The 25,204-nt window shown below is 41.2% G+C and overlaps 1 protein-coding gene across 2 annotated transcripts; it reads left to right on the top strand.

Annotated features, from left to right (window-relative positions):
• On the top strand, nucleotides 1–24,784 carry LOC311105911 (bifunctional polynucleotide phosphatase/kinase-like). Of its 2 annotated transcripts, none has more exons than XM_084148141.1 (18): nucleotides 1–292; nucleotides 14,999–15,122; nucleotides 15,455–15,501; nucleotides 15,617–15,904; nucleotides 16,103–16,357; nucleotides 16,628–16,707; nucleotides 16,834–16,891; nucleotides 19,661–19,768; nucleotides 19,912–19,983; nucleotides 20,474–20,522; nucleotides 20,694–20,764; nucleotides 21,095–21,187; nucleotides 21,308–21,404; nucleotides 21,495–21,556; nucleotides 21,638–21,747; nucleotides 21,930–22,017; nucleotides 22,293–22,360; nucleotides 24,275–24,784. In XM_084148141.1, exons 2-18 carry the CDS (start codon nucleotides 14,999–15,001, stop codon nucleotides 24,393–24,395), a joined length of 1,791 nt encoding a protein of 596 aa, XP_084004267.1. In that variant the 5' UTR covers nucleotides 1–292; the 3' UTR covers nucleotides 24,396–24,784. The 2 variants fall into 2 exon arrangements, with proteins under 2 accessions (XP_084004267.1, XP_084004266.1); XM_084148140.1 differs by having other exon boundaries at nucleotides 1–297.
• Nucleotides 24,785–25,204: the final 420 nt, after the last annotated feature.

Genomic DNA, 25,204 nt, shown 5'->3' with positions numbered 1-25,204 from the left:
CACGTTTCCTTGCAATCAGCTGGAAGTGCTTGCATCTTACTGTAAATTAGAAGTCTTACTGCAAATTAAAAGTCGGCAACTTTCGGTCTGTAGTTTGTTTAGCCATTGTTTACAAATTGTACAAGTGTTTACATCGGGTGCGAATTGCATCAGTAATTGAAACTACAAACTGAAAATACAAACCGACAGAACCATATAGACCATCGTACTGAAAGTCGAGTTAATAACATTTCCCTGTGGGTATTTTGTCTCAGATTACCTCCGACATAAGCACAAAATCAGCGGACACCAGGTAAAGTAAGTCCAAATGAAGTTTATTCAACATCCTGACTAATGGGGGACTGTTCGGAAACGTTGAGCCCACATGTTAGAGATGAGTGTGTCTTCCACTCTCGGATTATAAAAGGGACTACTAAAAGCTATTAGAATACCCTGCCTGCCAAAAAATGGGTTTGTCAAAACAGACATCTGACTATCCAGGTTAATGTAGTTGGGCAATTTCACTGTAATGGAAATACGTAAGACTCACAAAAATGTGTGCCAAACATAAAACATTGATTTCAAAAGTTTCAAGAGTAACTTTCAAAACCAGATGTGTAGGCTTAGTTATAGTGAAACATCAATTCTGGTTTTCATTTTGACAGTTTGTTGCAAAGGTGATATTTATTTTAGTTAGGGTGACCATATTTTAGTTTTCAAAAAAAGAGGACAGTGGGAGCAGACGGACACCCGCAGTGGGTGGTAAATACAAATGCGTTCACAACGATGCAACTATGTTATTGAACTTTAATACATAAAGTAATACATCCTTTCCATTCAACTGTTGGCCCTCAACAATAGAATAATAACAAACAAATAAAAATAGTTTAGCTTTTAACAACTTTTACATGACACTGTTTCTTTTCATGTCCATAGGTTAAAATAAAACAGTTGTCATAAAAAAAAATCCACTATTTCAGTCAAAAATAATGTCAGTCCTCCTGATGCTCTCTGGTATACTTTCCCGAAGATCGAATCTTTCCCAACAGTCCTTGATTACCAATCAAGTAGGCATGAAAGTCTTTGCAAGACATGTTTTTAAAGTTATATTGTGTACACAGAAGCCCCTTCAGTGACTCAACAGACAAGTGATTCCTTTCCTTTGTCCACTGGCTTTGCATCAGTAAAAAAAAACTCTACATTTGCATTGTGAGAAGGAATAGCAAAGAAAAAGTGTGCAATCTTCAGTAGCGCTGAATGAAAATCTATGCTTTTGGACCTTTCAAAATATTTGGTCCACTTCTTGTGTGCTTGCAGATTACTGAACTCTCCATCACTGTTACACCCTTCTGTGAATTTCTTCAGGTTGGTGACCTGATCAAAGCACTCTGCATCATCAATTGGATTTAGAAATCCCGGCCAGACGCATTTTTTTTTGTCCAAAAAGAGGACATGTCCGGGAAAAAGAGGACGTATGGTCACCCTAAAATTTTTGTAGTAAATCTAGCACTTTTTGCCCCTTGCTGTTCAACTCTACCATGGAAATCGTGATCTAAACCTGTAATAAATGCTATTTTTATAAACAGCTTATTGCTATTAAATTGCTATAACTAATTCCTTTTTCCAAGACAAGTTTTGACCACACACAACACTCTTGCCACAGATGCACTCACACACACAGACTTACTCAAGATAAGAGATAACTAAACGCACACACCAAATCTTTACTCTGCTGAAACATTCGGAACAAAGAGCCTGAGTTACAGTGTGTAGATCTCCTAGACCCAATCACAGAGGACGACGCCCGAGCAGCATGGACCAACCAGAAGACCAGATCTGCTAGACTCAACCTACTTTACAAATAGTATAAAACATATGTGAACTGTTTTTTGGCGCTTTTTTCTGGAGGTTCCCTATGAGCTGAAAGAACGAGACCGTGCACGTTTTGTACCAGACATTTTTACTCTGAATAAACTGCCGCTTGTCATACAATTTACCACCTAGTCTGAATCGATCCTTGACCGACTCTCCCTTCTCATATCCAGTTATCAACAAAATGGTAGCAGAGGATGGTTTGATACACGGTCCAGAGTAGTTGATGTGGATGTGGGGGGGCGAGTTGGTAAAAGGACGATTCACGGAAAGACTGGTGTAATTATTCGGAGGGAGGACAACAATTCAACTCAGCTCGGGAAACTGATCCTAAAGTCGACTATAAAAAAAGGTAAGCAAAACCTGTTAAATCAAACTTTGCATATTGTCGAATAGTCTATCCAAATTTTGATCAGTATTACCGAGTGTGAGTATGAATTGTTGATAAAATTTATGCATAGATGACAAACTGAAAGGCAGTGTAGTATACATGTCTGGGAATAATAATTAATAAGTCGAGAGTCGGCTAAGAGAGTTGGTTCACTAGAGACGGGCCAAGAGAGTCAGACCGGGAGGGACTTTGTGATAATATGTATTAAACCGTCTGGGAGAGTTGGTTCACAGAGACGGACCAAGAGAGTCAGACCGGGGGGGAACTGTGTGGCTAGGAGAGACTGAAATGTGTATTACTTAATGACAAACGCTCCATGTACCAATAGGGTCGGATGTGTAAATGTCAACTGATTAATGTGTATTACTTAATGACAAACGCTCCATGTACCAATAGGGTCGGATGTGTAAATGTCAATTGTTTAATGGATATTGTTTAATGATGAACATTGCTAGTAAAAAAAATAAAAATAAAATATATAGGATTCCGATAGTCTTAAAGTGTATAAGCCTCATCCAAAAGCTCGAATATTCGTTCGGTGAAGGATGTAGTTAAAGTGAACAGTGGTAAATGAGTGAGACTTATCAAACTGAATAAGGTTTGTGCAGGGACAAAATTGACATGGGTTGAAGCCCTGCCACTGGTTTTGATGGCTATGAGAGCATCACCAGGGGCAGGGACCCATCTCTCTCCACATGAGATAATGTAAGGGAGAGAAATGCAAGGTCCACCAAGGGAGGGAGGTCATATGCCCGCCCTTGATGTACAACAGATAGAAATGACTGATTATGTGATGAAATTGACGGAATTTTCTGCAGCACTCTCTTCTCAGGTGTAGAAGGCCCAAGAGGGGGAGCTGACGGGTAGCACGCCACCACTGAAGGTAAAAATGGGAGACTGGGTGAGGGTGAAAGTCCACAAAAGAAAGTGGCTGGAACCCAGGTGGACTGGACCGTACGAAGTGAAGGAGGTTACTTCACACTCAGTCCAGGTCAGAGGTAAATCAGGAGCACCCTGGCACCATCTAACACACTGCACACCAGCCCCCACTCCTTCCAGACCATTGTCTGAAGTAAGAGCTGATTTGAGCAGCGAGAACCAATCCTGACAACAAAATGAAGAAACCCTTATGGGAACAACAATCTCACTCAGGGAGAAGGATAACTTTTTCCCCCTGGGAGAGATTGGGAGTGTCTGAATGTTTGTATGTATGTTTTCTGATAGGAATTGGACTCCTGCTGGGCACTCCTTATGAGGTGTTGTTGTGTGAAGCTATTTTGAATTACTTGTTAAATTGACTTGTAATATAGAAGAGGTGGCTAAGGGATTTTTAACAGTACCAACCATGGGGGGGGAAAATCCTCACAAGAGGTCCCAGAATTTACTGGGGACAAGAAATGCTTGATGTAATTAAAATGGAATCCAGGGATAGAAGAAATCTCCATCATATAACCAGGTGGAGGGAGAGGTATGGTTTTGAGGGACGTCTGGACGCAGATAAACTCGAATCCATGCTTAAAACAGATACATAAGGTGTGTAAAGGAGAGAGGAGAGAGAGAGAAGTCCATCCCCCAGCTTTGAGTGTGAGAAAGAGGAAGATAAGGCGTGACAAGTCCTTGAGGGAGAAATAGTAGACTCTAGTGGGGGGAAGACTAAGGAACCCTTTGATCCAAATTGTGAGGTGTTTGAATTGGCTACTATTGATTTAGCACTTCAACAGGAACAGAGAAACCTAATTTGGCATTGACAGTAATGGGTATGAAAATTGATTGGATGATGGGGTTTTATGTTGAATTAGAGACAGTGAGACTATTAGTCAATACCTAGGAGAGAAGAGAGGTTACGGTAGCAAAGACAGACAATAAGGAAATAGTAATAGTGGAGACAGGAGTGAGTGGAAGTGTTACAATTGTGACAAAACGGGACATTTTGCTAGAGAATGTGAGGAACCGTGTAGTTACTGCAAGGAAAGGGCACCAGTTAAGAAACTGTAGGCAGAAGGGGAAGAGAGAAATCAGGAGTCCTCATGACCTGGCTGTTTGGTTGTTGGTTTTAATTGGGGTTTTCAAATAAAGAACAACACACCTAGTATGATGTTTATAAAGGGTTGTTGTTTCAATTTTGGAGGGTTTTCAGCAGGTCAAGGGTGATAGGTCTTAGAGGAGCACACAGTGAATTTTATGGAGTTTTTTAGCATTTGGCTGAGTTTGGGGTATATATGATTTCTTATGAGAATGAATGTCATGAGGACTTAATGAACACTTGGGATAACTAACATTTATGAAATATTTAGAATAAAGGTAATGTTTAGTATACTATGGGATTAAACAGTTCGTTAAATGATTTCAATTGCCTCTGAACTCTGTTTTAACATTCTGGTGTTAATTAATCATCCACACTAGTAAATTCTAAAGGCATGAGACGGGACTTTAAGATAGTTTATTTTACTAAGTTGAGGGTAATTTGTAATACTGTGCAAATTGTGAAGAAGATTATAGTTTGGTAATAGTATATTTGATTTGAACCATAAAATAACAGAAGAGAGAGTGGAGGAATGGCAATTGGATAATGAATTACCAATATTACCAAAGTGATTGTTTAGGTAGGTGGTAATATTGACACATGGCCAAATCATGTGTCAAAAAGGGGGATGGATGGATTAAATATTAAATATATACGAAGGAGAGGACAAAATACTTTTAAAAAACAAAACAGAAAAACATGTATGATAGTTTATTAACCACACCTGTATGTCAGAGGTTTTGTGCCCCACAGGTGAACTAAAGGAGAAGGTGACCCACTCTATCACACCAGGAGACTGGGTGTGGAACCAGTCCCTAAAAGAAGAAAAACTGGAAGCAGGCCTGTTGGGAAGGGCCCTATCAAGTTCTATTAGATCAATCTGGGTGCATGTCACACACTGTAAAAAGGTAAACTCAGTTACACCTGATGAACAAACACAGAGTTAGGAGAAAGATCCGATCACCATTAGGGCTCGGTGGTTGGCTCCTTAACGAAGATTCCCTTACCCTGTCTGATCATCCCTGTGTGAGTTTGGTAGAAGGTGAAGTAATGGGTTGGCGTCTGACATGTTCTCAGGGCAAGGGTGGGGATTCACAGGTCTCCTGACGGTAGGTAGCTGTCTGATTGTGGGGGCCATATTCCTAACACACTCAAACCCTTCTGATCAGCCGAAAGTAGTAGTTAACCTAAAACAAGTTGATAAAATGATACCTGAGCATAGTCTATGAAGGCATAGGAGACAGCTAGACGTAGGGAAAGGGGAAGATTAGGGACTTTAGGGGAGGACATCACTATATGTGTGTCGCCGTGTACATCCTGGGACTATGTAGTTGCTCATATTGAGAGCGTGGGGGATATGTAAATCTCCATACACAGTTTGGGGACAGGTGTAGTGTTGTGAGGGTAGGGAATTACCAGAAATGGCAGTGCGACCCATAGAAGGGTAGGTACTGTCTGAAAGTCTGAAGTACGCAAAAACAGGTTTATCCCCATGCAAACCACCTGGGAATGTGGTGAAAGAGTCTTGTAGTAACTTGAACTATCAGTATCCCCCGATAACAAACTCATTCCGACCTAGGTTGCCTACGTTTGAAGTCTCAGGGGATTCTAATCGTTTTTCTAGGACTAGTAAGATAGGATACAGAGTAGGGCATCTTAGCACTGCTCCTACACAGAGAATATCACAACTGAAAGAGAACATGACTAATCTCTCCTCTTTGTTGCAGACAGAGGATTGTAGGACCCAAAACCAGGCCTGTGCTGACATCTGATGGTTGTGTGATGATAACTGATTGTGAACTCAACTACATATGTAAACAATCAAACGTGTCAGAGACTGGTGAGTTGTCAAATAGAAAGTAGGACCTCCTCCCGGGATCCTTTGATGAAAGGATCCTTTGATGGGATAGGAGTAATTCGAGAGGTTCCAGAAAAATTCAAAGCTGGGAATCAGATCGCAGTTGAGTTTGAATCAAGTATTTTTTGTTGGTCAACAATTAATAAAAACTTAGATTGGATAAATTATATTTAATATAACTAGCAAAATATTTATAACCCACACTCGTGATGCAATAAAGGGATTAGCTGAGCAGACAGCGGCAACTAGCTTAATGGCATGGCAGAATAGAATAGCTTTAGATATGCTTTTGGCTGAGCAGGACGGGGTTTGTGTTCTGTTTGGATATATGTGCTGTATTTTCATCTCCAACAATATAGCACCGGACGGGCCCGTGACAAAAGCGCTTGAGTGACCATCACCACGCTGGCGAACGAACTGGTTAAGAACTCTGGTATAGATAGCTCCATAAACGGTTGGTTTGATAACATATTTGGTAAATGGAAAACTATTGTTGTGACAATTCTGGGTGAAGTTATGGCTTCTATGGGTATACTTGTTCTTTGTGGATGTTGCCTTGTATCCGTTTTTGGGAACTAATGATTTGGAACTGGACGATTTTGAAAGTGACTATCCTCCCTTATATAATATTAAAGGTGGATGGGCCTGTCATGATTACAAACCTGAACAACGACAATTGGAGGTTAGCAATTTCGAAGACCAACTCTGATTGTTGTGTTCACTCACTAGAGGGGGACTAACATTGTTTAATTAACTGGCCATATAAATAGTATGCTAGAGGGGGAATGGTTAAAAAATTTACAAATTGCATTATGCGTTATCATGTGTTGTTTTTCTTTTCTACATTATTGTTTTTCTTTTAAGACTGATTCAACTATGCTTCATGTACCATAAATAATGGATCACGTCTGGGAGACGTGAAGAGGGGGACTCAAAACTTTCTCTCTGAGAAAGTTTCCCTTTTGTTTGTTTTTTACTTAGTTTATGTCACGCCTTTCCCTATATGACACGTCTTAAGAGACGTGTAGAGGGGGATTTGTAATAAATGCTATTTTTATAAACAGCTTATTGCTATTAAATTGCTATAACTAATTCCTTTTTCCAAGACAAGTTTTGACCACACACAACACTCTTGCCACAGATGCACTCACACACACAGACTTACTCAAGATAAGAGATAACTAAACGCACACACCAAATCTTTACTCTGCTGAAACATTCGGAACAAAGAGCCTGAGTTACAGTGTGTAGATCTCCTAGACCCAATCACAGAGGACGACGCCCGAGCAGCATGGACCAACCAGAAGACCAGATCTGCTAGACTCAACCTACTTTACAAATAGTATAAAACATATGTGAACTGTTTTTTGGCGCTTTTTTCTGGAGGTTCCCTATGAGCTGAAAGAACGAGACCGTGCACGTTTTGTACCAGACATTTTTACTCTGAATAAACTGCCGCTTGTCATACAATTTACCACCTAGTCTGAATCGATCCTTGACCGACTCTCCCTTCTCATATCCAGTTATCAACAACCTCATCTCACAGATGGGCTCATAGACTAGACGTAACAAAGTAAACGTGAATCCGGGACACTCAAATTAACATAGGTTACGTTTGGTATGGTTAGATAAAATAGATTACTTAAGGCAGAAACGAAAGGAGGGTGGTAAGGTGGACGTGTAACTCGAACATCTAGCAATCCGAAGGTTGCGTGTTCGAATCTCATCACGGACAATTTTAGCTAATTAGCAACTTTGCAACTACTTTTTAGCTACTTTACAACTACATAGCATGTTAGCTAACCCTTCCCCTAACCCAACTCATAGTTGACTGACGTCAGTTAAATTATTTGAATTCAATTTCGTTCCTTTCTGTGAGCTCAATGCGCACATTGCGCTGCAGTTTCTACAGAGATCAATCAGATCATGCCCGAACTGTGCAATGTAATAGGGAGTGGTAGTTTCCAACAGGCCAATGTTCCACATAGCGCAGAAAACGTGATAATTAACTACAATGACCATAATCCATTGCGTGGCTACTTGTCTGGTCTGATTATTTTACGCCAGCTATGTAAGAGAGAAGAACGCGAGATCAAGAGGGGATACAGAGAGCAGTTGCTCTGCGAGGGATTGGTATTCAGCAGTCGTAAAAGTATGCCTTATTTACTTTGAATAACTACTAAAATAGTGATTGTCAGACAGCAGCTCTATAGAGATGAGTTGACTCATCAAATAAAACAAATGTGATATACACAACAACTACTTTAATACATTATTTCAATGTAAATAACTGATGGTTAATAAGTGAGCAGTCACTACCATCATATTACTTTTATTAATAGTTTTTTTCTGTGTTACAGCATTCAACCCACATAATGCATAGTGCATTTAATGTCTAAAAGTCAGTAATCACCAAAATCGAAAACCATGATTATTTTTTAACAGAGGTAACTATTAATTAAGTAACTATTAATCGAGTCACAAGGTCTGAGTCACAAGTAGAACGGGTCGAGTCTCGAGTTAAGCCCAAGTCGTGCATTCTAAGAGCAAGGAAAGTCATGTTCTCAAATGAAGTTTAAAAAAAACATCTATACATGCAATGAGTTGTTCAACTACAAATCTTTGTCTATTTATTGAGGCTACCAGACAGCCCTTTTCATTAGTCTACAATACATTTTGATTATGTAATAATTAATTTGAACAACAAATTCCAAATGCAAGCTTCATAAGTAAATTATAAATGTCAAGCAATTTTGACATACCAAAATACAATTAGGCCTATGCTAGTAATTGTTGCCCCATTGCTGATGAGCTTGCAAAGTAAACAGTTAACTGCCATTTCCTGGTTGCTAAAATTCTAATATTTCGCCTAATTTCAGTTTGTGACAAAACAAGCATGTATAGTGTAGAGAAACATTGTACCATCTAACCCGCTGTGAAATATATTTTCCATAACCAAAAATATTATATTTTAAGATGTTTGAAACTGGTGTACGAAACTGAAAGTAATAGACAAAAACAAAAGTTAAGAACGGGAAGCATAGAAATAGTGCACATAGAACAGATCTACCACTTCTTAGACTTGCTTTCAATTAAAATGACAGATCGATAACTCACACGTCTATGTGAATTTTGTAAGGCCACCAAAAAAGTTGCATATTGCAGATTTAATATGATTTTGAAGCTGCATATGTATTTATGGCAATCCTCTCTCTACAATTAATGCATGAGATTGTTCTGTATAATGAAAACCACTTTACAAATGTAATAAATTACTTATTACAATTTGAAGTTTGCGCTGCATCCAATCCCATAGTTGTACAACAAATCATCAATCTCTTCGCTAGATCAGTGGTTCTCAAACTTTGAGGTGTGACCCCCAAAAAGAAGCTCACGAACCCCTGCGCACACACATGCACACAATCACTGCGCAAATGTAGCCTGTCATTAACATAGAAATCAGAATTCATACAGCCATAAACAGTGATGCATTTTCAAAACACAAGATACAGAAATAAACTGCATTTTACACCTGCACTTTGAGCTGAAAGTCAATTTGTAAGTAATTGAGGTGAAAGTCAATTTGCAGCCATAATATGGAACCTCATTCCCCCACCAAATTTTTAAGTCAACATTTTGAGATACTAACTTGTAATTTCGAGACACTAATTCAACATTTCGAGATAGTAGAACATACATATAGGACATGTTTCTTCATTTGTAGCATTATGTGGGAATTTCCATCAATCTCCAGAGATCAACACAGCAGGGCAACGTGTGGCGAGCTGGCATTTGCTCCAACATATTTGATTCGGTTTAATAAAATAAAAAAATGGACACAAAAGCATTGAAAAGAGGGACAAAGTACTGTTGTTTAGACTGATTTGCCTCATTGTCAACTTGTGCACAATTAATCTGTGCTTCAGTTTGATCAACTGTAGCCTACTGATAACAACCACAGCTGCAGGTAGCATAGAGAAGCCTATGCACTCTGATCCCCTCTGGCCAGGGGAAACGAAGTGGTAACGTCATGTATTTATAGCCTAAGCTATGTATTTATAGCCTAAAATAGACCTGTATTTGTTATAAGAGAATGTGAATGTGATCGAATGTGGTTTATATTCAAACTGTGGGTGGCTAGGCTACCTAGACCTTATCAACACAATAGTGATGACATACTATGTGAGTAACGTTTTAATTACAGATGCAAAAGGCCTACATGATGCAACCCTGCATAAAGAAAACTCAGCCCTGTCAGTTCTATTGTCCAATCACAGTTGTTGTCTATTTTAAAAGAGGATATGACCTGATTAGAAAAAAATCTGGTCCCATCATAGCCTATATAAAACCGTTTTACAGCTGATTTATTACTATGTCATACCCTCCAACTAGTTTTATCTGGTTAGGTTAGCCCAGTGGTTCTCCTCGGGGACCCAAGACATTTCATAATTTTGTTTTAGCCCTGAACTAGTTCACCTGATTCACCTAATTAAGGGTTAGTTGACAAGTCGAATCAGGTGTGCTAGTTCTGGAATAGATCAAATACATGAACTGGCTGGGGGTCTACAAGGAGAGGTTTGAGAACCACTGGGTTAGCCCATCTTGGACCTGTGATGCTACAACTGAAATCACACAATGTTACAAATGAAGATATACAGTGAGGGAAAAAACTATTTGATCCCCTGCTGATTTTGTACGTTTGCCCACTGACAAAGACATGATCAGTCTATAATTTTAATGGTAGGTTTATTTGAACAGTGAGAGACAGAATAACAACAAAAAAATCCAGAAAAACGCATGTCAAAAATGTTATAAATTGATTTGCATTTTAATGAGGGAAATAAGTATTTGACCCCTCTGCAAAACATGACTTAGTGGCAAAACCCTTGTTGGCAATCACAGAGGTCAGACGTTTCTTGTAGTTGGCCACCAGGTTTGCACACATCTCAGGAGGGTTCTGTCCCACTCCTCTTTGCAGATCTTCTCCAAGTCATTAAGGTTTCGAGGCTGACGTTTGGCAACTCGAACCTTCAGCTCCCTCCACAGATTGTCTATGGGATTAAGGTCTGGAGACTGGCTAGGTCACTCCGGGAACTTAATGTGCTTCTTCTTGAGCCACTCCTTTGTTGCCTTGGCTGTGTGTTTTGGGTCATTGTCATGCTGGAATACCCATCCAAGACCCATTTTCAATGCCCTGGCTGAGGGAAGGAGGTTCTCACCCAAGATTTGACGGTACATGGCCCCGTCCATCCTCCCTTTGATTCCGTGAAGTTGTCCCTTTAGCAGAAAAACACCCCCAAAGCATAATGTTTCCACCTCCATGTTTGACGGTGGGGATGGTGTTCTTGGGGTGATAGGAAGCATTCCTCCTCCTCCAAACACGGCGAGTTGAGTTGATGCCAAAGAGCTCGATTTTGGTCTCATCTGACCACAACACTTTCACCCAGTTCTCCTCTGAATCATTCAGATGTTCATTGGCAAACTTCAGATGGGCCTGTATATGTGCTTTCTTGAGCAGGGGGACCTTGCGGGCACTGCAGGATTTCAGTCCTTCACAGCATAGTGTGTTACCAATTGTTTTCTTGGTGACTATGGTCCCAGCTGCCTTGAGATCATTGACAAGATCCTCCCGTGTAGTTCTGGGCTGATTCCTCACCGTTCTCATGATCATTGCAACTCCACGAGGTGAGATCTTGCATGGAGCCCCAGTACGAGGGAGATTGACAGATATTTTGTGTTTCTTCCATTTGCGAATAATCGCACCAACTGTTGTCACCTTCTCACCAAGCTGCTTGGCGATGGTCTAGTTGCCCATTACAGCCTTGTGTAGGTCTACAATCTTGTCCCTGACATCCTTGGAGAGCTCTTTGGTCTTGGCCATGGTGGAGAGTTTGGAATCTGATTGATTGATTGCTTCTGTGGACAGGTGTCTTTTATACAGGTAACAAACTGAGATTAGGAGCACTCCCTTTACGAGCTGAGATTAGGAGCACACTCTTAATCCATATAAAAGACACCTGGGAACCAGAAATCTTTCTGATTGAGAGGGGGTCAAATACTTATTTCCCTCATTAAAATGCAAATCAATTTATAACATTTTTGACATGCGTTTTTCTGGATTTTTTTGCTGTTATTCTGTCTCTCACTGTTCAAATAAACCTACCATTAAAATTATAGACTGATCATTTCTTTGTCAGTGGGAAAACGTACAAAATCAGCAGGGGATCAAATACATTTTCCCCTCACTGTATCCTATAAATATGCTCTACTATCTCAAGGAGGATGAGGATTATACATCTATAGTCGTAGCTACATCGATTTTAACAATAAATAGTTATATTTGTTTCCCAACTGCTATGACTGGTGGTGCAGTCTGCTAAAACAATTGGCTCTTAGTTCAATGGTTGTGAGTTCTAATCCCACATGGGGCTGATATCTTTTTAAAAATCCTTTATTTAGTATATTAATCCCGTACCCACACACTTCTAATTCTAAAAAGTGAAAGCATACCTGTGAGAAGGTCGCCCTGGTAGTAGTTGTAGGTTTTTATACAGTAACCAAGACCAATCTGTGAGTGAATTTGACCATTGGAAAAAGAGCTACTGTGATAATACTGCAATGCGGGTTGGATTGAATTGAGCCCTTAATCTTAAATTTTCAAGGTGATGATTCTTCCTAACACAATCGAGCTCGCCACCTTTAGTCTTAAACCTGGAAATTACCTCAGGTTCGTTCAGCAATCTCTATGGGAAAATGAATGGGGAAAGAATAGGGTTTTGGAATAAATGCCGAAAATAAGGTCTGAGGTTAACACAGGTTTAGGAGATCTTGTACGTTTGGTTCTATGAGATAATAGCAGTCGGTTAACATGACCTTTATGAATTATGAGCCTTTATGTGCTTTTTCTTACAACATCAATTCTTGAAAATTGACAAAAAGTGACGTTAGCTGATGATTACCTCATAGAATAAAGAATCTCCTAAACCTGTGTTTACCGCAGAACTTATTTTCGGAGTTTATACAAAAACCCTACAAAAATGTAATACATTTTCTCCATAGGCTTTGTCTAACTAACCATGGCGGAGTTAGTGCCAACAAAAAGACACCATTACTATTTCTCTAACACAATACCGCAATAAATGTGAGTTCACATTTCAAAGATTTTTTTTGCACCCCATGAGGGGATTCAAAATTAAACCGCAAGTGGCAATACACATCAGCTTCCTGTTTAACGTGGTAACTATACAGGGGAATTCGTTCTTCTTGCAAAGCAAGTAAACGTTTTATTCAAATTATTATATTAATCTGACAATCCACAATAATCGCATGTAACCGTACTCATTGGGGTTGAGTACCCTTTAACAAACCATACAACTCTGCACAATGACTACTTTGAACAATATACAACGTTTTAAAAAAAGAAAACATTTACTGGAAAAACTATGCAGATGCAAACTTTATCTGCACAGTTCTTCCTGTAAATTAGTTTTAGTCCAATTTTCAGTGGAAAATGTTCAAACTAATTGTGCATAGAGTTGTATGGTTTGTTACACTTTGAAATCAATGGTTTTTGTTTGGCATACATTTTAAAGTGAAAAATCAGAGTCTCAGTTTAATTCCATTATTGTGGAATTGCCTAACTAACTACATTAACCTGTGCTAGCTGTTGAAAACCCTTCTCCATATGTAGGATTTCCAGCAGTGACATACGCCCACTGTTGGCTCCATTCTGACGCTGTATTTTAACTTTTAGAAACATAAATAATCATCGCTTTCAAACCGCTTTTCGAAACATATGATGATATGCCCCTTATCTTTCATATCAGCGAGAAATAGTCGTTCAAATAAAAAAGATACACGTACTGTAGCAGTTTTGCACAGATCCACAAGCTGTGTGTGCCTGCAGTTGACGAACTACACTCCTCCCCAGTTCCGCTTATGCACAGGTGTGTTGAGCCCGCTAATTAGCGAAGTAGCACAGGTGGCCGCCTATGTCTTGTGTAAACAAGCGATGTAGCATGGAGATATGGCCTTGTGGGAACACTAACCCTATTAAGGAGTGTAGTAATTTAACCTTTTGTTTTTTGGAAATGATTTATTTCTAAGATTACTTCCTTGTTCCAAAACCGTACTGCAACCAATGCGTTTTAACATTCAGAACGAGCGTCCGGGATCTTAACAAAACGCCTCTGACCAGAAGATACTATGTCAATATGTGCTAAAGCAGTTAGCGTCTATGAATGGGGTAAACCTCGGCTTGTCAGATGTCTGTTTTGACAAACAGGTTTTTCGACAGGCAGGGTAATCTAATAGCCCTTCTGAGACTGACTCCACCAATGTGAGGGGTCCTATTGAGGAAAACAATTAGTTAACTGTAGGGTATGATGACACAATGGGGAAAGACAAGCCAGACTAGGGTCGGAACCATATGAGATGGATGTTTCTAAACGAAAGTGTTTTTGTGACGGACCAATGAAAGTTGTAAAGTGCCACCTTTAAAGTATTCCCCATATTTCTCGGCAATATTCCATTCTTCATCTTGTCTAGTTGTGAACTGAAAACGTTGAGTACACTTTTGAATGACTGATGTGGATGTGTTCACCATGCAAAGCTTGGCTTTGGCTTTTAACCATGCATGATTTAGAAGAGAAGTATCCTCTTACTCATACACGGCTAGCCAGTAGCTTTTGAACTTATAAAGCTAGCTATTATCGTTCAACACTTCGTAAAGTTACGTTTAAAATAGCTGCTCAGCTCTTGACTTCAGTCAAATTTAGCATGCTTAATTAATATTACACCCATTGCAAACCGATATGTTATGGACACCTTACGTTATTTGTTGTTCCCAACATCCTACTGTCTCTTGTCTTTGCAGATGCAGCAGTGCACAGTAGTCAGTGCATCCGGCGATCGTGTCCCACTAGCGGATGGCCGAGCCGTGATCCTAGGTCGTGGTCCAGAGACTGGAGTTGTTGACAAGAAGTGCTCCCGACACCAGGGTAAGAGGACTAGCTAGCTAACGTTAGAATCATATCAATGGCTATGTTCTAATTATTTCTCTTTCCTCCCAAAGTGTGCACTTGTTCACTTTCCTTCATGGATTTAAATATAAATGAAAGATATATGGAAACTCCCTCTAGTCCATGCTTACACCAATTCAATGATTTTAAATGTGAGAAGAGTAGTGAATGAGTGTAGGCTTCAGGAGAAAGGAGAGATTATTGGGATGCATATTTCTGTCTGCATAATTTGAAATGCGGTGTCTGGTGGGATTACTCCAGCCAGCTATCTAAACTGCACAACTATCTAAAATGTGTCATATTCCTTCTAGTGAAGCTGGTGGCCTGTTATGCAGACAAGGAGGTACTTGTAACACAGGTATGAAATTATTACACTGTGCCTGTTGTTGAGGCCAACACTCTTATCTTAGTTTTACACTACTGCTTAACCTGTCTGTAACTGTTGTCAAAGTAACAATAGTTTTCCTCTTCAGCTTGGTCCAAACCCCTCTTCCTTGGGCAGTGAGAGTCTTGGTAGAGGCCAGTCTGGCAGACTGACCCATGACAGCACCCTCTACCTGGTCAACCAGAGCCACCCCTTCAGAGTGCAGTTCTCTGCTTCCAACAAAACCTCCTCATCCTCTGCCCAGAAGGGGAAGGCTGTAGAAAGGTTGAAAGCGCCGGATAAGACAAAAGGCGGAAAGAATGACAGAGGGAGGGAGATTCAGAGCACAGGTCCCAAACGCAGCATCAAATACTTTTTTGCTTCCTCTCCCAAGAAGGTATGAGAACAGGTTCATCTTTAACCAAGAAAATGGCATGCGTTTTAATTTGTCTAGCAATATTTTGAGTAACCAAAAGGACTGAACGTATCATTTCAACTTTCAAAATACACCATGTTTTCTCAATGCCAACCTCAATTTACGTGAAATTTCATTTGACCGTACCATACCATGATTGCATTTTTGTTTTTCACGCAGGCATCCAAGAGGCCGCACAGTTCTGAGGAGGAACCGCAGGAGAAGTGTCAGAGGACTGCGGGCTCAGACAGTGAGGACGAGGATGAAAAGCTTGCTGAGGAGAAGCTCCGACAGCTCCAGGAGATGTCAGAGAGGGCTTCAGGGGCTAGCAGAGACAGTGTCCAGCAGCAGGCCTCAGCTTGTTCTCAAAGCAACTGGCAGGAGATTGGAAACCTCATGCTCTACACTGCTGCTGGCGTCACTGGAAGCACCAAGGTAAGAGCTAACTAGGTAATTCTGTAAAACTCAATATTTTATTTAAGCCAATGAGTCTGTGTGTTATGTTTGAATGAGATGATGAATAGAATATAACTTTATTGTCCATCCAAGGATGAACATTTTTTAGGCCTACATTTGAGCACTTTGGACATATTGTTGCCACCAACAATCTAATTGTGTCGAGTTCGCTTTCTACCAAGCAGTACAAACACAATTACTTTTAGTAACATCATGTTTAAAGCCGACCCATCTTTCTTCCTGGCCCAGATTGCTGGATTCGACATTGACGGCTGTATCATCACCACCAATTCTGGCAAAGTGTTTCCCACCAGCCCAGATGACTGGAGGTCAGTCAGTCTGCTGTTCTGTCAAGTTCTGGCTTTGCATACGGCCTCCTCTCGCTTTGCTCTCTTCTTCATCTCTTGACTTGAGTCATTTCCTTGCCTTTATTTGATCTCTAATCTCCTTTACAGGATTCTCTTTCCTGAGATCCAACCCAGACTGGCCAGCTTATTAAAGAAAGGCTACAAGGTAGAAGCAAACATACAGTGCCTTGCAAAAGTATTCATCCCCCTTGGCGTTTTTCCTATTTTGTTGCATTACAACCTGTAATTTAAATTGATTTTTATTTAGATTTCATGCATACACAATAGTCAAAATTGGTGAAGTGAAATGAAAAAAATAACTTGTTTAAAAAGATAAATAATGGAAAAGTGGTACTTGCATATGTATTCACCCCCTTTGCTATGAAGCCCCTAAATAAGATTTGGTGTAGCCAATTACCTTCAGAAGTCACATAATTAGTTAAATAAAGTCTCATGATCTGTCACATGATCTCAGTATATATACACCTGTTCTGAAAGGCCCCAGAGTCTGCAACACCACTAAGCAAGGGGCACCACCAAGCAAGCGGCACCATGAAGACCAAGGAGCTCTCCAAACAGGTCAGGGACAAAGTTGTGGAGAAGTACAGATCACGGTTGGGTTATAAAAAAATATATGAAACTTTGAACATCCCACAGAGCTCCATTAAATCCATTATTTAAAAAATTGAAAGAATATGGCACCATAACAAACCTGCCAAGAGAGGGCCGCCCACCAAAACTCACGGACCAGGCAAGGAGGGCATTAATCAGAGAGGCAACAAAGAGACCAAAGATAACCCTGAAGGAGCTGCAAAGCTCCACAGCGGAGATTGGAGTATCTGTCCATAGGATCACTTTAAGCCGTACACTCCACAGAGCTGGGCTTTACGGAAGAGTGGCCAGAAAAAAGCCATTGCTTCAAGAAAAAAATAAGCAAACACGTTTGGTGTTCGCCAAAAGGCATGTGGGAGACTCCCCAAACATATGGAAGGTACTCTGGTCAGATGAGATTAAAATTGAGTTTTTTGGCCATCAAGGAAAACGAGAACACCATCTCCACAGTGGAGCACGGTGGTGGCAGCATCATTTTTCATCAGCAGGGACTGGGAAACTGGTCAGAATTGAAGGAATGATGGATGGCGCTACAGTGAGGGGAAAAAAGTATTTGATCCCCTGCTGATTTTGTACGTTTGCCCACTGACAGAGAAATGATCAGTCTATAATTTTAATGGTAGGTTTATTTGAACAGTGAGAGACAGAATAACAACAAAAAAATCCAGAAAAACGCATGTCAAATGTTATAAATTGATATGCATTTTAATGAGGGAAATAAGTATTTGACCCCCTCTCAATCAGAAAGATTTCTGGCTCCCAGGTGTCTTTTATACAGGTAATGAGCTGAGATTAGGAGCACACTCTTAAAGGGAGTGCTCCTAATCTCAGTTTGTTACCTGTATAAAAGACACCTGTCCACAGAAGCAATCAATCAATCAGATTCCAAACTCTCCACCATGGCCAAGACCAAAGAGCTCTCCAAGGATGTCAGGGACAAGATTGTAGACCTACACAAGGCTGGAATGGGCTACAAGACCATCGCCAAGCAGCTTGGTGAGAAGGTGACAACAGTTGGTGCGATTATTCGCAAATGGAAGAAACACAAAAGACCTGTCAATCTCCCTCGGCCTGGGGCTCCATGCAAGATCTCACCTCGTGGAGTTGCAATGATCATGAGAACGGTGAGGAATCAGCCCAGAACTACACAGGAGGATCTTGTCAATGATCTCAAGGCAGCTGGGACCATAGTCACCAAGAAAACAATTGGTAACACACTACGCCGTGAAGGACTGAAATCCTGCAGCACCTGCAAGGTCCCCCTGCTCAAGAAAGCACATATACAGGCCCGTCTGAAGTTTGCCAATGAACATCTGAATGATTCAGAGGAGAACTGGGTGAAAATGTGTGGTCAGATGAGACCAAAATCGAGCTCTTTGGCATCAACTCAACTCGCCGTGTTTGGAGGAGGAGGAATGCTGCCTATGACCCCAAGAACACCATCCCCACCGTCAAACATGGAGGTGGAAACATTATGCTTTGGGGGTGTTTTTCTGCTAAGGGGACAGGACAACTTCACCGCATCAAAGGGACGATGGACGGCGCCATGTACCATCAAATTTTGGGTGAGAACCTCCTTCCCTCAGCCAGGGCATTGAAAATGGGTCGTGGATGGGTATTCCAGCATGACAATGACCCAAAACACACGGCCAAGGCAACAAAGGAGTGGCTCAAGAAGAAGCACATTAAGGTCCTGGAGTGGCCTAGCCAGTCTCCAGACCTTAATCCCATAGAAAATCTGTGGAGGGAGCTGAAGGTTCGAGTTGCCAAACATCAGGCTCGAAACCTTAATGACTTGGAGAAGATCGGCAAAGAGGAGTGGGACAAAATCCCTCCTGAGCTGTGTGCAAACCTGGTGGCCACCTACAGGAAACGACTGACCTCTGACCTCTAATCCTAGTGGCTAGATGTGCCAAGCTTATAGAGACATACCCCAAGAGACTTGCAGCTGTAATTGCTGCAAAAGGTGGCTCTACAAAGTATTGACTTTGGGGGGGTGAATAGTTATGCACGCTCAAGTTTTCCGTTTTTTTGTCTTATTTCTTGTTTGTTTCACAAAAAATATTTTGCATCTTCAAAGTGGTAGGCATGTTGTGTAAATCAAATGAAACAAACCCCCCCAAAAATCAATTTTAATTCCAGGTTGTAAGGCAACAAAATAGGAAAAATGCCAAGGGGGGTGAATACTTTCGCAAGCCACTGTAAATGTATTGTCAAGCATGGACACTGCAAAGTTGTTTTATGATACCTATTTCTTATCCATCCCTTTAATGGTATATGTGGCTAGATGAATAGCTAATGATGTCTCTGTTGCCCCTCCCAGGTTGTGTTCTTCACCAATCAGATGGGTATCTCTAGGGGGAAACTGAAACCTGAGGATTTCAGGTCTAAAGTGGAGAACATTCTGAAGAAATTACAGCTCCCCGTACAGGTTAGTCAACAAACATTTACACACAAAGATGGAGCTTGAAAGCAGATACACTATTTTATCTATGTGTTTGTCAGTGTTTTATTGTGTGTAATTCAGATGTTGACACCTCTAACTGTGTGTGTGTGTGTGTGTGTGTGTCTCAGGTCTTTGTGGCGTCTGGTCCTGGGATCTACAGGAAGCCAGTGATGGGGATGTGGGTGCACCTGTGTGAGAAGGTGAGACCATAAGGCACGCATCATATCAGACATTGTGAATAGGGATTACAGGTAGACGACGATTGTATCCTTCTACAAACCACCACAACACAGGTGTGTCGCAAAAGGTTCACAAAACCAGCTCCCTTTAGGATTGTCTAGTTGTTTGTCATCCACTCAGACCACATTACCCTGGTGAGTCATGACATAGACCAGTCACTGCTTCAACATTTACATTACATTTGAGTAATTTAGCAGACACTCTTATCCAGAGCAACTTACAGTAGTGAGTGAGTACATTTTCATACTTCAACAAGGGCATGGTGTGGGAAATAAATAGAATGGAATAGAATCAAAATATCAGCTTAGAATACAATAGAAATATTAGGATAGAATAGAAAAGTACTTTAATTTGTCCATCTGCTTCCAGCTAGAAATGTATTTTTCCCTGCTCCCAACCCCCCAAACAACAAACATACAAACATGGTCCAACATGTTTTTCCTCTCTCAGGCAAATGGCGGTGTGGCTGTAGACAAGAGCCAGAGTCTCTATGTGGGAGGTGAGTCAACAACAACATAACACCCCATAGCAACATAACGTCTTCCTCTTACTTAGCCTATTCTTATCCTGACTCTTGTAAGTGATGTGCTGCTTATGGTCACGTTTGATTAACTTGTACTCGCCCTCCAGCAGCTAAGAGCCTGAGACCTTTCTCTCTCCTCTGCCACAGATGCAGCGGGACGCCCTGTTAACTGGGCTCCTGGCAAGAAGAAGAAGGACTTCTCCTGCAGTGACCGACTGGTGAGAGGATCTGTACTAACCTCTAGATCAGTCTGTTCACCCGTCCACCAGTCTGTCTTGATTTCTAGTTCCAGCGCATCTTCATACTCACCAAACAGAAAAGTGTCCCAAATAGTGGGTTGAAATGAGGAATTTGAATATGATAAAATATCAGTAGAGACAAATCAGCAGAGAAAAGTGTTCTGTGTCCACTGACTGTATGAAATGTCATTCTTGCTATGGTGTACGTACACTTTATGACCAGGTGTTGTACAGGCATGCATTGCAAATCTTAATAATGCCTTACTGTCACTGATACACCCTATCTCTCTCTCTCTCTCTGGGGACTAGTTTGCTCTGAACCTTGGCCTGCAGTTCCAAACTCCAGAGGAGTTCTTCCTGGGCTGGAAGAGCGCCCCCTTCAGTCTTCCTCCATTTGACCCTGTGTGTAACCTGGTGGATATCTGTGGTATTCTGTCTGCACAGAATACGTATGTGAAGCTTTTAAGCCTCTGTATGTATGTGTGTGCATGGACTCATCTGACTGTGTGTGTCTCTCTCCAGAGGAAATGTGACTCCAACGCCCGTCTGTATGACCCGCCCAGTGCCTCCCTCACCTCCACCAAGCAGGAAGTCATCATTGCTGTGGGTTTCCCTGCTTGTAAGTGGACGTGTATTCCTTCTTTTATCCCCATCCTCCCCGTCTTCCTCTCTCTTTACTGACGACTATCTCCCTTCTTTTTTTATCTAGCCGGGAAATCAACCTTTTTCCACACACACATCGTCCCCAAAGGTTACGTGTACGTGAACAGGGTGAGTGGATCAGTGTGCTGTTGGCTCTTAACATACACACGCATATACACACACTGACCTGACCTGACCTGTGTTTGTCAGGACACCCTGGGCTCGTGGCAGAGCTGTGTATCGGCCTGTGAGCGGGCTCTGAAGGAGGGCCGCAGCGTTGTGGTGGATAACACCAACCCAGACCCTGAGTCTCGCAAACGGTACCTGTCTCTGTGCTCCTACTAGTGTGTGGAGCTCTTTTGGTTGCAATTCATGAACAACCTAAACCACATACATATCAGATTGTGGTAAATCCACTACATGCATGAACCAAACCAGAGATCTTTGATTGAGTGTGTTTGTAGGGAATAACATGTAACTTCTATACATTGTCCCGCTCCAGGTATATTGATGTCAGCCAGAGTTTGGGGGTGTCCTGTCGCTGCTTCAACTTCTCTGCCTCCCTAGAGCAGGCCAAGCACAACAACAGAGTAGGTCTCCTCTTTACCTCTACTGAACTGTGTATACCAGACTACACATGATTAATTCTTCAGCAGTTCAGTGTAGAGGGTGACGTGAACTTGGGACCTGATCGTACACACAGTATAGGCCAACCTGGGACTTAAACTACAACATCTGGTTCAATGTTCAATTCTTAAACCTTATAATGTACAGGCCATGGGAGACACCCAGTTCAATATAGGCTCTGAGGTGATGCCTTGATGCAGAGTGTTGTTCATTATTGGGCTCTTCCTGTGCTTTACAGTTCCGTGAGATGGCCCCCTCCACCACTAAGCACCTCAAAGTCAATGACATGATCTTCCACAGTTACAAGTAAGTGACATTGGATATTATCAAGGGACTTCAAAGCATCATATTCTCAAAGTAGGGATTCACTGGCCTCTACATTGGGTTGAAAGGATCAGAGCACACTAATATTGTGTTTACACAGTCAGCCCAATTCTGATCTATTGCCCAATAATTGGCAAAAGAGCTGATCTGATTGGTCAAAAGACCAATTAGTGGAAAAAAATCAGAATTGGGTTACCTGTATAAACGCAGCATATATGTACAGTGAGGGAAAAAAGTATTTGATCCCCTGCTGATTTTGTACGTTTGCCCACTGACAAAGACATGATCAGTCTATAATTTTAATGGTAGGTTTATTTGAACAGTGAGAGACAGAATAACAGCAAAAAAATCCAGAAAAACGCATGTCAAAAATGTTATAAATTGATTTGCATTTTAATCAGGGAAATAAGTATTTGACCCCCTCTCAATCAGAAAGATTTCTGGCTCCCAGGTGACTTTTATACAGGTAACGAGCTGAGATTAGGAGCACACTCTTAACGGGAGTGCTCCTAATCTCAGTTTGTTATCTGTATAAAGGACACCTGTCCACAGAAGCAATCAATCAATCAGATTCCAAACTCTCCACCATGGCCAAGACCAAAGAGCTCTCCAAGGATGTCAGGGACAAGAAAGATTGTAGACCTACACAAGGCTGGAATGGGCTACAATACCATCGCCAAGCAGCTTGGTGAGAAGGTGACAACAGTTGGTGCGATTATTCGCAAATGGAAGAAACACAAAATAACTGTCAATCTCCCTCGGCCTGGGGCTTCATGCAAGATCTCACCTCGTGGAGTTGCAATGATCATGAGAACGGTGAGGAATCAGCCCAGAACCACATGGGATGATCTTGTCAATGATCTGAAGGCAGCTGGGACCATAGTCACCAAGAAAACAATTGGTAACACACTACGCCGTGAAGGACTGAAATCCTGCAGCGCTCGCAAGGTCCCCATGCTTAAGAAAGCACATATACAGGCCCGTCTGAAGTTTGCCAATGAACATCTGAATGATTCAGAGGAGAACTGGGTGAAAATGTTGTGGTCAGATGAGACCAAAATCGAGCTCTTTGGCATCAACTCAACTCGCCGTGTTTGGAGGAGGAGGAATGCTGCCTATGACCCCAAGAACACCATCCCCACCGTCAAACATGGAGGTGGAAACATTATGCTTTGGGGGTGTTCTTCTGCTAAGGGGACAGGACAACTTCACCGCATCAAAGGGACGATGGACGGGGCCATGTACCGTCAAATCCTGGGTGAGAACCTCCTTCCCTCAGCCAGGGCAATGAAAGGTCGTGGATGGGTATTCCAGCATTACAATGACCCAAAACACACGGCCAAGGCAACAAAGGAGTGGCTCAAGAAGAAGCACATTAAAGTCCTGGAGTGGCCTAGCCAGTCTCCAGACCTTAATCCCATAGAAAATCTGTGGAGGGAGCTGAAGGTTCGAGTTGCCAAACGTCAGCCTCGAAACCTTAATGACTTGGAGAAGATCTGCAAAGAGGAGTGGAACAAAATCCCTCCTGAGATGTGTGCAAACCTGGTGGCCAACTACAAGAAACGTCTGACCTCTGATTGCCAACAAGGGTTTTGCCACCAAGTACTAAGTCATGTTTTGCAGAGGGGTCAAATACTTATTTCCCTCATTAAAATGCAAATCAATTTATAACATTTTTGACATGCGTTTTTCTGGATTTTTTTGTTGTTATTCTGTCTCTCACTGTTCAAATAAACCTAGCATTAAAATTATAGACTGATCATGTCTTTGTCAGTGGACAAACGTACAAAATCAGCAGGGGATCAAATACTTTTTTCCCTCACTGTATGTCATGTAAAATAAATGCATGTCTGAAGGTATTTGCCCACTCTGAACAGACTTTTTCTCTACACACAGGAAGAAGTTTGTGGTGCCCAGTCTCTCGGAAGGCTTTTCAGAAATCCTGCAAGTTCATTTTGTCCCAACCTTTACAGACAGCCAATCAGAGGCTCTCTTCAGGCAGTTCTCTGAAGGCTGATTGGGTGGCTGGCATTCTAACAGTATTCTAACCTAAGATTTGTCAGATTGTTATTGGTGCAGAGTCATTTCAGGAAAATAATTTAGCAGTCGTACCAGTCCAACATTTTTCTATGCTGTGGCTGTATGTAGACAAACTATTTAGTTACCTGCTGCTAATCAACAAATCATTGCTATTGCACTACATACATTTGAAGGTACAGATGTATTAAATGTAACCACAGCAGACAGAACACATCAGTATTTTTCTTTGATTGGCTTGAGTTTCATATTTTCATATCATGTTTTCTTGTCAGATATACAGTACTTGTTTCCAGAAAGCCAAAAAAGTAAAAAAACATGAGCAATGTTTTATTAATTTTATATTTTAATAAATTGTTATTAATTTGATTTGTTTTACAATGGGTCCTATTCTGTAAAGTAGGGAAACATGAGAATAACATAAAGGTTTATCGTATTATTTGTATATGAATGAATGTATGTGTTCCGAGTTGTGTAATGTGACTTCCCATGCTGTGTATTCCTACAAACATACCTTTGCGCCTTACTGCATCTATATATTCGGCAGATCCGCCCGAACACAGAAACCTGTCTGGCACGTATTCATTCAAAGTTGCGCTGTTAGGAGTGTGTTCTCTGCTTGTTAATTACAGTCAGGCCTCTGCAAATAGGAACATCAAACAATGGTGCTACTAATTAACACTCCATCCTTCACATGCCACCCTTCACAAACATGCACATCAATTAGACATCATTTGCAGGCATACATGAAGACAGTCTTATTCACAAAGTACATTTGTACAACTGTTC

This window comes from Coregonus lavaretus, assembly GCF_964263955.1.
Source record: "Coregonus lavaretus genome assembly, chromosome: 30".
NCBI lineage: Eukaryota > Metazoa > Chordata > Actinopteri > Salmoniformes > Salmonidae > Coregonus > Coregonus lavaretus.
This window is presented reverse-complemented; position numbering and strand designations above follow the sequence as displayed.